We start from the raw sequence: 13,369 nt of genomic DNA on the forward strand, positions 1-13,369 counted from the left end.
GAGAGAGAGGCCAATTCAGACATTGGGGGCTGTAGGCCCAAGGGGGAGAAGATGAAGGATCAAGGAGGGAGGAGGTGGTAGAGTGGGGTTAGGAGGGACCTTCCCCTGGGGACAGGTTATCCTGGAACTGCAGGTGTCTTGTTCCTTCCTCTGGTGCTGGCCAGTGTCACAGAGAGAGGAGTGGGTAGAGGGACCCCGGCTCTGCCAATCCCTGTGATTCGGTGAGTGCAGCCCAAACACTGGAATGGGGGCAGAGCTAGGGACGGAGATGTGGGCAGGGGCAGCTGATCCACCCCTGCCTTCAACCTTGTAGAGTCAGTTACCCAGTGGGAGGAGAAACTGATGGATTTACAAAGATAAACTCGAGAGAGAGACAGAGTCAGAGACAGAGAGACACTGGCCGGCCTTGGGGTTACGGCACCAGGCTGGGACTCAGTAGATGTGGGCTCAGCTCCCAGCGCTGCCCCAGACTCCCCGTGCGACCGTGGGCAAGTCACAGCCGTCGAGCTCAAACGTTGCACGTGCGCACAAGGGATCTCCTCTGGCTAGAGAAGGGAAACGCCCAGCGGAAAGCAGCCTCTCTGGAGCAGATGGAGTTGATCATGGGAAGCAGTTTGTTAGTAGCTTAGCGAGGGGGTCACCACGAGGCGTGTCTGGCTCGCAGGCTGCCTGCCGGGCCGTGCGTCTTGACTTCCTATGGGGTTTCCCGCTCACACGCAGAAGCTGCAGGCTGGGCCTGAATCTAGCTAACCACTGTGTTATAGTTGCACCCAAGAGTGAGGAAGCTGATTTAATCACAGCCAGCAGCTGTGTGGAGACTTTGATTGTTCTGGCACCAAGCAGGACCAAGGAAAGTGAGGCTGGGCTCTGAGCACAGAGCGACCGACCATTTAAAGAGGCAGAATCCGGACTGGCCCTAGACCAAATGAGGCACCAGCGAGGAGCATCCGCGGTGCCCCACCCCTCCATTTGTTAAACTTTTGAATATCTTATTTTTTTTATTGCATTTGTAGCCCATTTCGTGACTTTCATGCTCGATTTGCATGCATGAGATCAGTGGCGGATTAGCCACTACCCCCAGGTGCGTGGCGAGGGGCTCTGGCCAACTGGGGGCCCCCAGAGTCCTGGCCGCTAGATGGGCAGGATGGGGAAGCCCCCTCACCCCGACCCCGCTCCCCAGCAGCAGTTCCAGGCAGGATGGGCAGGGGAATCCCCCCCAGCGGCCCCCAACCCCATCCCAGGCAGAAGCCATGGGGCGGTGGAAGCCCCGCTCCCACCCCCAGACACCGCTCTCCAGCAGAAGAGCCAGGTAGGAGGGGCAAAAGAAGCCCCAGTGCCCTCTCTATTTACCTGCTGGATTGTCGCAGCACAGGCTGGTCACACAACACACAATGTGATATGCAGCTATTCTAGCAAACAACCATAGGTCACTGATGTATAAACACTTAGAGGGAAAATCCCCACCCCGCAAAACAACCTTAACTCTGCCTTCTTTGAGCCCTGCCCCAGCGTGCCACTAACACACATACCAGCACTCTGCCCTCACACGTGCTACAGGACATGCTGAGCACAAAGCCTGTGAGCGCGGTAGGACAGAGAACTTTGGGGGCGTGGTGGATGATCAGCTGAACACGAGCTCCCAGTGCGACACTGTGGCCAAAAGGGCTAATGTGATCCTGGGGTGTAGAAATGGGAATCTCGAGTAGGAGCTGGGAGGTTATTTTACCTCTGGCTTTGGCACTGCTGTGACGGCTGCTGGAATCCTGTGTCCAGTTCTGGTGCCCACAATCCAGGATGATTCAAGGATTGGAAAACGCGGGCGGGCGCATGTGACAAGCACCAGCAGGCACTGAACCAGGCAGCTTCAGAGCTAAAAGCGTGAGCCTCTCCACCGTGTGAACCAGAGAGCCAGGGGCTGTACGGGGGGTTGTAACAGACCCACATCCTCGGCAGATCAGGAGCAACTGGGGACACGGAACACGCCGTGGCCAGTGATTTATACAGGTGCATACATCCCCTCCCACTGCTGCCCCTCAATGCTCTGGGGGGTTTCTGAGTTTCCCAGAATGCACTGCTTCTGGAGGCTGAGCTGAGAAGAGCGAGATCAGTACCCAAAAGACATTGCAGTGGAAACGATTTAGAAGGCCGCAAGTGCGCACGCAGGGCGAACTTGCATTGGTTTGAAACCCAGTTCAGCAGGGCTAGCTGAGGGGCCCTGACCCGCTTATGTTCAAAGTCGTTTTGTCCAACCAGTTCAGGTCTCCAGCACAGTCCAGGGATATGTGGAGAGAGAGATGTAGCTAAGACCACACATGCGCTTGGCACATGCATTTCCTGTGTGGTTTCTCTTGAAGAATAGGGAGTGCTTCTGGGAGCCCTGGACTGCACAGACCAAGTCTGATGGCCAGTTAATGGGGGGTCTCTTTTCCCCCCTCTGAGCACCTGCTGGGAAATCAAACCAGGGACATGCTTGGCCAATGGAGGACGAAGAGGGCTACACGGTATTAAACCTCCGGCCGAAGCAGAGACAGGCAGCCCCCCTGGAGCTGGGCCCCAAGGTAAGTGACTGAGCATCCTCCCAGGGCATCTACTTTCACAACACAGCAATTACAGGGTGCGGCTGGGGCTTCACAGAGACCCAAAGGAGCTGAAATTTATTGGGCGTTGGGCGTCCAACTCCACTGGACGGCTCTGACAGTCCCAGCCTGGGCCTTTGATCAAATGGTCCCATCTGGCCTTAAAATCTATGGCCCAGCCCCTTTGTGTTGCTGTCTCCTGCATCCCTGCAGAGCCAGGGCAGGCGCGGGGTTTAAGTCACCTCTGCTCTTCCCGTGTTATTAAAATGGGACGGGTGGGAGGGTCCTCCTTAGATCCCGGGCAGAGGGAGCAGGGGCCCAGCAGCCCAGGATCTAAGGTGCGAACACCCACACTAGAGCAATGACTGGGCGGGGGAAGGTTTTGTTCCCAATGAAGCAGGAGCCAGACATGTCCACACGGTGGCCCCAGAGCCCCAGAGATGGGCGCGACCGGCTCGGAGGAAGGCTTGTTTAAAGCGACCCCCCACCGGGCCAGGCCAGGGGCTCAGCAGAGAAACCCCGGGCAGCGCCAGGGTTAGTGACTCATGGCCAGCCGTCTCCTCTATAAATAGTTAATGACCCAAGCACTGATCCAGAGAAGCTGGGGGGGTGGGAAGCAAACATGAGAAGGACAGAGGTGGGGGGATGGGACACATGGAGCTGGGGGGGGACGACAGGGAGGGCTGGGGACACCCCTGCCAGAGCGACGATGGGAGCCATCAAAGCCGCGTCTCGGCGTCTCCATGCGGCAGGAACCCCAGATTCACAGCTAGGCCGAGAACCTGGAAGAGACGAAGCCACGAGTACACCTGGGGCTGATGCAGAGGCCGGGGGACTGGAGTCCAAAGCTGCAGCCCGGAGCACGTGGATAAATGTCCCGTTATTAAAGGACAAATCGGGCTGTTGTTTTCCCCATCGCTCCTGCTCTGACTCTCCTGGGGTCCCTAACCCGAGTGTGCCCGGGGAAGTGGTGCTCAGCTGAGAAAGTGTCTGACTCCCCCTGCAGTCTCTGCCCCCTGCCTGGGGACCAGACTCTGCCAGGGACTCGGCCCACAAGCCCACCAGCCTGCCTTAGTCCAGACTGCTTCGGGATCAGGCGGGGGTGCTGGCCGCAGGACTCCCTAGCATAACTAACTAAAGGTTTATTAGCCAAGTAAAAGGAAGGAGAGTTACTGAGAGGTTAAAGCAGGTAAAAATATATGTAGCGGTGAGTCACAGTCTATAATTCCAAATGGTGGCAAAGATGTCATCATCGGCAAGTTTCTCAAACCCTCTCAGGGCTCCCCAGAGTAACTTGGGGGATCTCCAACTTTTCGTTCAGTTATTCTGCCCTCTCGAATCCAAACAGTCCAGAGATGAAGAATTTTTCCTGGTGTCCATCCTTACAGCTTCTTCTCACAGAAAACAAGCCGACAGGGTCACTACCCACATGGGCTCTTTCTCTGAGGGCCGAGAGAGAGGAATGTATTTAGTCTTTGATCTCCGATCATTGCACACAGCCATGACTTGCTTTGAAATTCGCACGTTCGCTGTTCGAGTTCTTCATTTGCATTCCACGTGGCTGCTGTCTCGTGTGATGGGTTATTTGGTGACAGGGGTAGACACAGTGGAAATGTCGCCATTATAGTCCATCAGGATACAGGGAAGTGAACACAGTGCATGCAGCATCCCCTTCGTTTTCATGACGTTTAAACACCAAATTCACACTGATGCATTTAACAATCACTTTGGTCTATACTAGAACCCAAGGGAATCTCCGGCTCTTCCCAGCAGAGACCACCCCCGTCTTTCTACCTGGTGCCCTTTCTTCTCCAGGGTCAACTAGTCTCTGGCTTTGAGAGGTCAGCAGGCAAGTCCTATGCTGCTCCCCTAGCGCTCCGCCCTCTGGCTCCATCTTCCCGGCTCAACCCCCCTGCTGCTCCGCCCTCTGGCTCCATCTTCCCTGCCCAACCCCACCCCCACCCCCGCTGCTCCGCCCTCTGGCTCCATCTTCCCTGCCCAACCCCCTCCACCCCCGCTGCTCCGCCCTCTGGCTCCATCTTCCCAGCCCAACCGCCCTGCTGCTCCACCCTCTGGCTCCATCTTCCCTACCCAACCCCCGCTGCTGCTCCACCCTCTGGCTCCATCTTCCCAGCCCAACTTCTTGGTCAAGAACCTCATGCTCCCTGCAGCCCCTGCCACAGCTTCCTCTCCCTGTTCCCCTCTGGGACCAGCTGCCCTGTCTCAGGCCCCAGGAGAGGCCGTTAATGAGGCTCAGGTGGGCTGGATTGAAGAGCCCATTGTTAAATATTTGTTCCCCATAGAGGTACTGACAGACTGTGATCAACTCACTCCTTCACCTTCTCTTTGTGATGCTAAATAGTTTGAGCTCCGGGAGTCTAGCACTATACGGCAGGTTTTCCAATCCTTTAATCCTTCTCGTGGCTCTTCTGAGCCCTCTGCAATTTATCAACATCCTTCTGGCACCGTGGGCACCAGGACAGAATCCCAGCCGCGGTCGCAGTAGGGCGAAATCCAGACGTAAAATAACCTCCTGCCTCCTACTCGAGATCCCCTGTTTGTACAGCCCAGGAGCACATTAGCTCCTCTGCTCATCGCATCGCACTGGGAGCTCACGTCCAGCGCATTAGCTACCACGATTATCTGTCGCTGCTTCCCAGGATAAAGTCCCCCGTCCTGTCAGCTTGGCCTACATTCCTTGTTCAAGGGTGTCTGAGCCCCTGTCATTTTTGCAGTGTGGATGCAGTTCAAGCCACAGACCGGAGTCAGAAGGTCTGTGTGGTGCAGTACGGACCGGCTAGCATGGCTGTGAGACCCGGGGCCAGCAGTTGTCAGCCCAGGTTCACACTGCAAGCACAGGCTTGGAAACACCATGTCCACAAGGCTGGGGCCCACAGGCCAGATCTGGGTTTACAATGCAGTGTGGATGCTCCAGTTCGGGTCCCACAGACCAGATCTGGGTTTACAATGCAGAGTGGATGCTCAAGTCCAGATCCCACAGACACGGGTTTACAATGCATTTAGACAAACCCCCAGAGGCTCCGTTGTGATTCAGGAGTCCCTCTGGCTCTGCCTGGGTCCCAGTAGGCATCCCTCCTTTCCCCAGCTCTATTCCCACTGTCACCGATCACGGACCCTGCTGGGCGGGCAGGGTTCAAATCAGCCCCCCAGTCCTCCGGCTTTAGCTGAGTCAGAGCAGGCCTGCGTCTCCGTTCCTGTGTCAGTGCCCAGACTCCTCCCCGGCAGCCCAGTCCCCATCACCTGCCACCTGCCACTCCGGGACCAGCTGTCTCATCCCAGAGGAGGCACTATCCCAGAAATAGCCCCCGGCGCCCTGCCCCACACCCGGCCTCTGCTTGTGGCTCGCTTGGATCTCGGGCTTTCCCGGTCCCTGGGAGCAGCAGCCCCCACCCCAGGTGAGTGAGCCCAGCTGGGACCCCAGTCACCAGGACCCCGGGCAGTTTGCGGACAGTGGGAAGAGCCAGGGCCTATTTTCCCAGCCCTTTGAGCATTGCCAGCGTCTAGCCCAGACCCTGGCCCAGAGAGATCTGTCAGCGGCCGCAGGGCTATTCAACTGCAGTGCCGATGCCACGGCTCACTCTGGATCCCGGACTCTGAGCCCCTCCCCTGCTGCGCCCGAGCAGCCACCCGGCAATTCTCTAACCCCGCAGCCCAGGCCGGAGTCATCAGCCACGGCCCAGCCCCCGGGGTTTGATTGCAGCGGAGACATCCTCGTAATCTCTGCGTGACCACGGCTGGTTTCTCGGCATCAGAGCTGGCCTGGAGAACGCGACCCTGCTTCACACGCCGCCAGAGACGGGCTGGGGGCCCAGAGTTGGGATCTCCCCGGACACAAACCTTCCAGCCTTTCCATGGATCGCGGGGCACAGGGCAGTTCTTTGGACGCAGGCTGGGGGCAGGGCTAGAAGGGCGGCTTTGATGCACCTTGTCTAGTGATCCCATGCACCTGTGTTGGGTGCAAATGGGATTTGAAGGGGCCTCCAGCCCTTGGGCTGTCGTAGCTTGCCGGGGAAGAGGATGCCCATCTGGTACCGTCTAACCAGCGACCGATCCCCTCCCATTGAAATTCAGCCCCCCTGCGCTGCTCTTTCCTGTCTAGGGTGACCAGATGTACCGATTTTATAGGGACAGTCCTGATATTTGGCGCTTTGTCTTATATAGGTACCTATTGCCCCCCACCCTGTCCCAATTTTTCACATTTGCTATCTGGTCACCCTATTCCCATCCCATCCCCGCCCTGAGTCCGTAGAGGTGAAGAGCTCTTTGCTGAGCAGTATCAGAGGGGTAGCCGTGTTAGTCTGAATCTGTAAAAAGCAACAGAGGGTCATGTGGCACCTTTGAGACTAACAGAAGTATTGGGAGCATAAGCTTTCGTGGGTAAGAACCTCACTTCTTCAGATGCAAGTAATGGAAATCTCCAGAGGCAGGTATATATCAGTGTGGAGATAACGAGGTTAGTTCAATCAGGGAGGGTGAGGTGCTCTGCTAGTAGTTGAGGTGTGAACACCAAGGGAGGAGAAACTGTTTCTGTAGTTGGATAGCCATTCACAGTCTTTGTTTAATCCTGATCTGATGGTGTCAAATTTGCAAATGAACTGGAGCTCAGCAGTTTCTCTTTGGAGTCTGGTCCTGAAGTTTTTTTGCTGTAAGATGGCAACCTTTACATCTGCTATTGTGTGGCCAGGGAGGTTGAAGTGTTCTCCTACAGGTTTTTGTATATTGCCATTCCTGATATCTGATATCTTTGCTGAGCAGTGGTCATGGCGCTCACACACTGCCGATTCTGGTCTCTCTAGCAACCCAGGAGCACTTTCCCCTGTGGGCCCATGGGGCAGAGTTTGCAGCCGGAGCCGTCCGGGGAGAGGAGCGGTAAGAGACGCATCGTTAACAAACCTGGCCATTCTGGGCCCTGGTTCTGCATGGAGCCTTCACTACATCAGCCAATAATAACGGCCCAAGTCCTAGGGTCTCTCTTCAGTGTAATGCAACATTTTCTCTGCACCCTCCCCCTTTCCCCTCTGACTCACGCAGAACCCATCATTCGCCGCCACACTCACCTACCACTTGCTATTATATTTGTATTAGAGAAACAGCTAAGTGATCCAACTGAGATCAGGGCCCCGTTGTGCCGGGTGCTGCACAGACACACAGTGAGAGACAGTCCCTGCCCCAGCTGAGATCAGGGCCCCGTTTTGCCGGGCGCTGCACAGACACACAGGGAGAGACAGTCCCTGCCCCAGCTGAGATCAGGGCCCCATTGTGCCGGGCACTGCACAGACACACAGTGAGAGAGGGTCACTGCCCCAAAGAGTTTACCATCTAACCAGACAAGGGGAGGTCTGTTTTCTCCGTTTTACAGCTGGGTTACTGAGGCCTAAGGAGATGAAGGTTCAGATGTGGAGCTGGGCAGGAAAATGTCAAGACAATCTGAGTTCACAGGTAGATTTTAGAGCACGTAGAGTCGCTGACCTTTATCACAAAGTGATGCTCAACCATCACCATAGCAGAGCTGGGCCGCATCTATCTAGCCCCCCACACACCCCTCATCCATCCCTCTCCCAGACTGCAGCAGGTCTGGTGTCCCCAGCAGCAGATACTCCCCAGCCTTCCCAGGACATGGGCTCCTAGCTGAGGTTTCTGGGGCTGGTGGGCCCATACCGACGGCATCTGCTTTGCTTTGGAGGTGGAAGGAAGCCGGCTGAGACGGCCGGGGAGGGGTCTGAGCTGGAACGCGGCCTCTGTGTGATTGTGGACAGCTTCTACAGATACGCCGAGGGCCCGCCTGGAGCGAAGGCGCTGGACCAGGCGGCTTTCCAGAACCTGCTCAGCAACGAGCTGAGCCATCAGCTCACGGTGAGACCCGGCTACTGGCACCCCAAGGCGACTGGAGACATCAACCACTGACTGCTAGCAAAGGGGATCTGCTGATACCCCTCAGCCCTGCCCACCAGCCTCCTGCTATCCCAGCCCTGGGGCTTCCCCCAGCTCTGCCAGTGCCCCTCAATCCCGACCTGCAGCCCCGTTATCCCAGCCCTGGACTCCCCGCCGAACTCTGCTGGTTCCCCTCAGTCCTGACCTAGAACCCCCTGCTAACCCAGCCCTGCCTCCCCCACCCCCAGAACTCCCCCGGAGCCCATCAATCCCAACCCACAGCCCCCTGCTAGCCCAGGACTTGGCTCCCCTCCCAACAGCTCTGCCAATGCCACTAAATCCTGACCCACTGACCCCTGCTACACCAGCTCTGGCTCCCCACAACCCTCACAGCTCTGCCAATGGGCTTCGAGCTTGTATCTCACCTCTCTTTTATACACACGTCTGTGTGCCTGGGGAGCCCTGCTAGGCCAATCCCCGCCAGCAGGTGGTATCGCATCCCCCCCAGCAATAGAGCCTGTTACTGATCCACGTGCCAGACGCTTCCCCGAGCGCTGACTCCATGTTTCTTTGGTGTGTTTTAGAACACAGAGGTCAAGGCGGCCGTGACGCGCACGTTTGAGAAGTTAGATGCCAACAAAGACCAGAAAATCTCCTTCGACGAATACTGGCAACTCATCGCCTGGATTTGCCAAGTGATCCGGCGCCGCGATTATAATGAGTAGTGACCAGGGAGCTGTGTCTGGTGGGGAAACCGAGGCACACGCCGCATCGGGAAAGGCCCCCAAATCCTTTGCCTTAAAGACTGAAAGCAAACCTGCACCTCCCCCACCCTTGTAAACCCAGTGACCTTAATCTGCTTGCTGGGATCCCCCCACCTCCATCCCTGTTCTGCATGGCTCATGCTGCCGGGTGCCCCCATCCCCCTCTGCCAAGATCCCACCCTGATCACCCCTCAGCCTTTGCTCTCCATGCTGCCCATCTCCCGCCAGCGCTGCCCATCTCCCCCACTGCTGGGAGTCACCCCGTACACCCCGAATCCACCTTGGCCTGTGCTCCCCAGGTCACCCCCCCCCGCCCCTGCTGCCAGGATCCCTCGCCATTCCACGCCCCCCCTCCAGCCGAGCCATGGCATGGGACCCCCACGCCACCCATCTCTCCATTGGCTGGGCTCCCACGCCGATCCCTTCCCCGTCGCTGGGATCTCTCCCCCACCCCTTACAACCTGCTCTCCCAGCGCCACCCACTGTCACTTGGTAACATGACTTGAATAAAGAGTCCGCTCTGAGCTCCGGCCACGTCTCTCTTCTTACTGCAGCCTGGATTGGACGGGTCGGTTCTGATGAGTGGACTCGCAGTACAGCGCACAGCCAGCAGAGGGCAGTGGGGCGCTCCCAGGCTGGGCACATCATTGTTACACTGAAGGAGGGACGTGGACAGGCCAAGTTCTGATGAAAAGTTCTGGGACCTTCTCAGCTGCCCTGGCATCCGCCCCTCCTCCGCCACGGCATAACCCCCTCCTCCGCCCTGCCATCCTCTGGGTCCCAGCAGCAGGGTCGGGGCTGCCAGCCCCAGGCGGGGCCAGGGGCTGGCAGGGGCTGGCCATGCTGTTATACGGCGGGGCACGGGGCAGATTGGTGCAGCAGACAGAGGTAAAGGGCGTGGGCTGAACCTGGAGCTCCTGCTCACATGAGTCAGAGGGGGAGAGGCTGCATCTACACCAGAAGCACTTGCCTGGTGCGTCATACCAGCAAAGCGCTCCTAGTGTGAACGCAACTCAGACTGGCACTGCTGTCGTGGTCGAGAGAGCCTGGCTCACAGGGCCTGGGGTAAGACCCGAGGCCGTGCTGTGAATCAAAGCCAGGCTCTGTCTCAAAGGAGATGCCTCCAAGTTCAGGCACTTGGCAGCAGTATCGCTGGTGCTGCTAAAACACAGGCGCTGCTAAGCAGTACTAGGTGCTGGGTGTTTGTGGGCACACGCTCCAGAGGCTAGGCCAGGCCCAGCCCAGCACAAAGCCAGGGCAAAACACAATCCTGGCAGCTGATACAGGAGCACATGACCCTGAGGAAAGCGGAGGCCTGGCTGATGGATGGGGCTGGTTTGGTCGAGCCCACGGGTACAAGGTGTAGGGGAGTAACTAACCACGTCACGTGGGTCCTGCTGCGCCTCTTGTTTGGATCTGGGTACAACAGCGATTCAGAGGAGGGGGATCTTTGTCTGGCTTAGGGGGCAGTGGAAAGTCCCGCCGCTGACTGAGCTGGTCCATTGTCACGGGAAGACACGCCTTAGTGCACCTGTACACATACAGGGCACTAGTACCGTGCTTTGTCGGCAATAAACCTGGCCCATCGCCTTCGCCACTGAACCGAGTGTGTGGTCACTCGGGGCAGTTCGATGGAGGTCTGCTGAGCCAGTTGTCTGCAGGGCCGGCGCGGCATACAGAGAGGGCAGACGGACACGCACGCGAAACTGACAACGCTGGAGTGGCGATGCGTGTAGGTTTGCCCTGCTGCGTGGTACACCGATAGCTGACGTAGATCCAGCTGTTTCTTGTAGATGCTGCCTGCCAGAGAACCTACTGAATGGACAGTGACCAGTTCATCAGGCATTGCTATGTCAGGATTTAATATTGGTATCCAGACACCAAACACGAGTGTTTTGAAGAACGCGCGTCTGGTTGGAGGCAGTGTCATTGACCCCAAGCGGTGACTGGTGCTAACGGGGGATTTGTCCACACAATTTCTAGTTACTATGTCACTGCCATCAGCAGTACTAATAGCTTCTTTCCCAATTTGTTTTCCCCTTGGCCTTTATGTGGTTTGCACCAATGAGTTGGTTCATGTTTGGTTAAACAGTTTAGCGATGTCACGCGCATTGTAAGAGGGGTATGGCTTCTTCAGTAGCCAGCCCTTAATGCCGGGAATTACAGGCTTGGAGACAGTTTCACCTGCCTGCTGGTCACAATTGTGAAAGTTCTGTTACGTACATAGAAAAATATATTTTTCCTATTCGCCTGTTTCCAATCGGCCTTCAGACTCAGACCAGCTCGAAATGTGACCCATCATTCCAGCTAGAGTTTGGAGTCTTCTACTTGGAGAGATCCCAGACTCTGGAATAGTCTCTTACCCAGCCCCTTCGGCCCGTGCACAGTTCTGATAAGGGGCTAGTAGATCACTTCACAGAGATGTTTACAGCAATCAGACAGTGGCTTTTACACTATAGCCAAATTTATCCATATTTCAGTGATAAAGATTTAAAACCACAGCCACGTGAACTCAGTAATATACATCTTTAAACACCAGTTAGACCTGGCCCAGCAAGTGGTTGCTAGCTGACTGCCTACTTCATTATCCATATATGGTAAACTGAGGTGTAGTTGAGCCGTCTGTTATTTGTAAAGCACTTCCCTTTCTCTCTCTTGATGCCCAGGGGTTTCTTCACTGTGCATTGATATCTTCTGGCGTCTTTCTTCTGTGAGATGCACCCTTAAACAGCTTATGTTGGTTAACAAATAATGTCTTTGCCTCACATTTTCTTTTCTGTTCAGTAACCTAAATTTAATACACAGATTAATTTAGTTTGTTTTCACTGAAATAGGGACCAAGTCTTTTATAACACAAGCTTTGCTTTATAGTATATGGCGATATACCTATCTCATAGAGCTGGAAGGGACCCTGAAAGGTCATTGAGTCCAGCCCCCTGCCTTCACTAGCAGAACCAAGTACTGATTTTTGCCCCAGATCCCTAGGTGGCCCCCTCAAGGATTGGACTCACAGGCCAATGCTCAAACCACTGAGCTATCCCTCCCCCCATTCTAATTTTCCAAAGTCTTTAGCACAGACAGACCGGTTTTAGATAGTTTTGCAGTGGTTGCATAGATATTCCTTTTCCCGTAATGTGTGCATTACCAATTTTTTCATAAGCATAGCGCTTGATTGCTAAAATGGGTGCTCTCAATCTTCTGTGAGAAAGTGTCCGGCTCTCCCCAGCTGAGCCCTCTGCTTTAGCAAAAGAGTTAAGAACAGAATTTTTACCCAAGCTTTTTAGAGTTAATTTGCTTGTGATCCCAATTCCACCCTTATTAACTGTTTAGAAGCACAGGCTTTACCGACCACTGCTTCCCTTCAACAGAACATAAAAGAAAAGAGTATAAAAATTACACCAAAATGAATTGTAAATGTAGGTCTGTACAAACACTTTGAGGGTATAAAACTTTCATGACACTTGTTTGTATTCGGTAGACAAAGATGGAATCCTTTTGAAATAGAATGGTTAACTTTAACATGCTGCATAAACACGCATAGTATATATTGTTATATTTTTGATATCTTTGCTATAACATTCTTATGATTATATTTGAAGATGCAAACAAGTTTATAAAAACAAGGGCTGTCTATTAATCGCAGTTAACTCATGCAATTAACTCAGAACTAATTAACTCGATTAAAAAAGTAATCATGATTAATCTCAGTTTTAATCACACTGTTAAACAATAGTAGAATACCAATTTAAACTTATTATAAATATTTGTGGATGTTTTCTACATTTTCAAATATATTGATTTCAATTACAACACAGAATACAAAGTGTACAGTGCTCACTTTATATTAGTTTCGATTACTAATATTTGCACTGTAAAAAGAAACAAAAGAAATCGTATTTTTCATTTCACCTAATACAAGTACTGGAGTGCAATCTCTTTATCATGAAAGTGCAACTTACAAATGAAGAATTATTTTTTTTTAACATAACTGCACTCAAAAACTTTAGAGCCTACAAGTCCACTCAGTCTTACTTCTTGTTCAGCCAATCGCTCAGACAAACAAGTTTGGTTACAATTTGCAGGAGATAATGCTGCCCACTTCTTATTTACAATGTCACCTGAAAGTGAGAACAGGCA

The 13,369-nt window shown here is 54.3% G+C and overlaps 1 protein-coding gene across 1 annotated transcript; it reads left to right on the forward strand.

Moving 5' to 3' along the window:
* Window positions 1-7,423: 7,423 nt before the first annotated feature.
* LOC117870483 (protein S100-A16-like) lies at window positions 7,424-9,225 on the forward strand. Its single transcript, XM_034757668.1, has 3 exons — window positions 7,424-7,466; window positions 8,281-8,450; window positions 9,053-9,225. The coding sequence occupies exons 1-3, from the start codon at window positions 7,424-7,426 to the stop codon at window positions 9,191-9,193; spliced, it is 354 nt and encodes a 117-aa protein (XP_034613559.1). The 3' UTR covers window positions 9,194-9,225.
* The last annotated feature ends 4,144 nt before the right edge of the window (window positions 9,226-13,369 follow it).

Source organism: Trachemys scripta, unplaced genomic scaffold (genome assembly GCF_013100865.1).
Source record: "Trachemys scripta elegans isolate TJP31775 unplaced genomic scaffold, CAS_Tse_1.0 scaffold_28, whole genome shotgun sequence".
Taxonomy (NCBI): Eukaryota; Metazoa; Chordata; order Testudines; family Emydidae; genus Trachemys; species Trachemys scripta.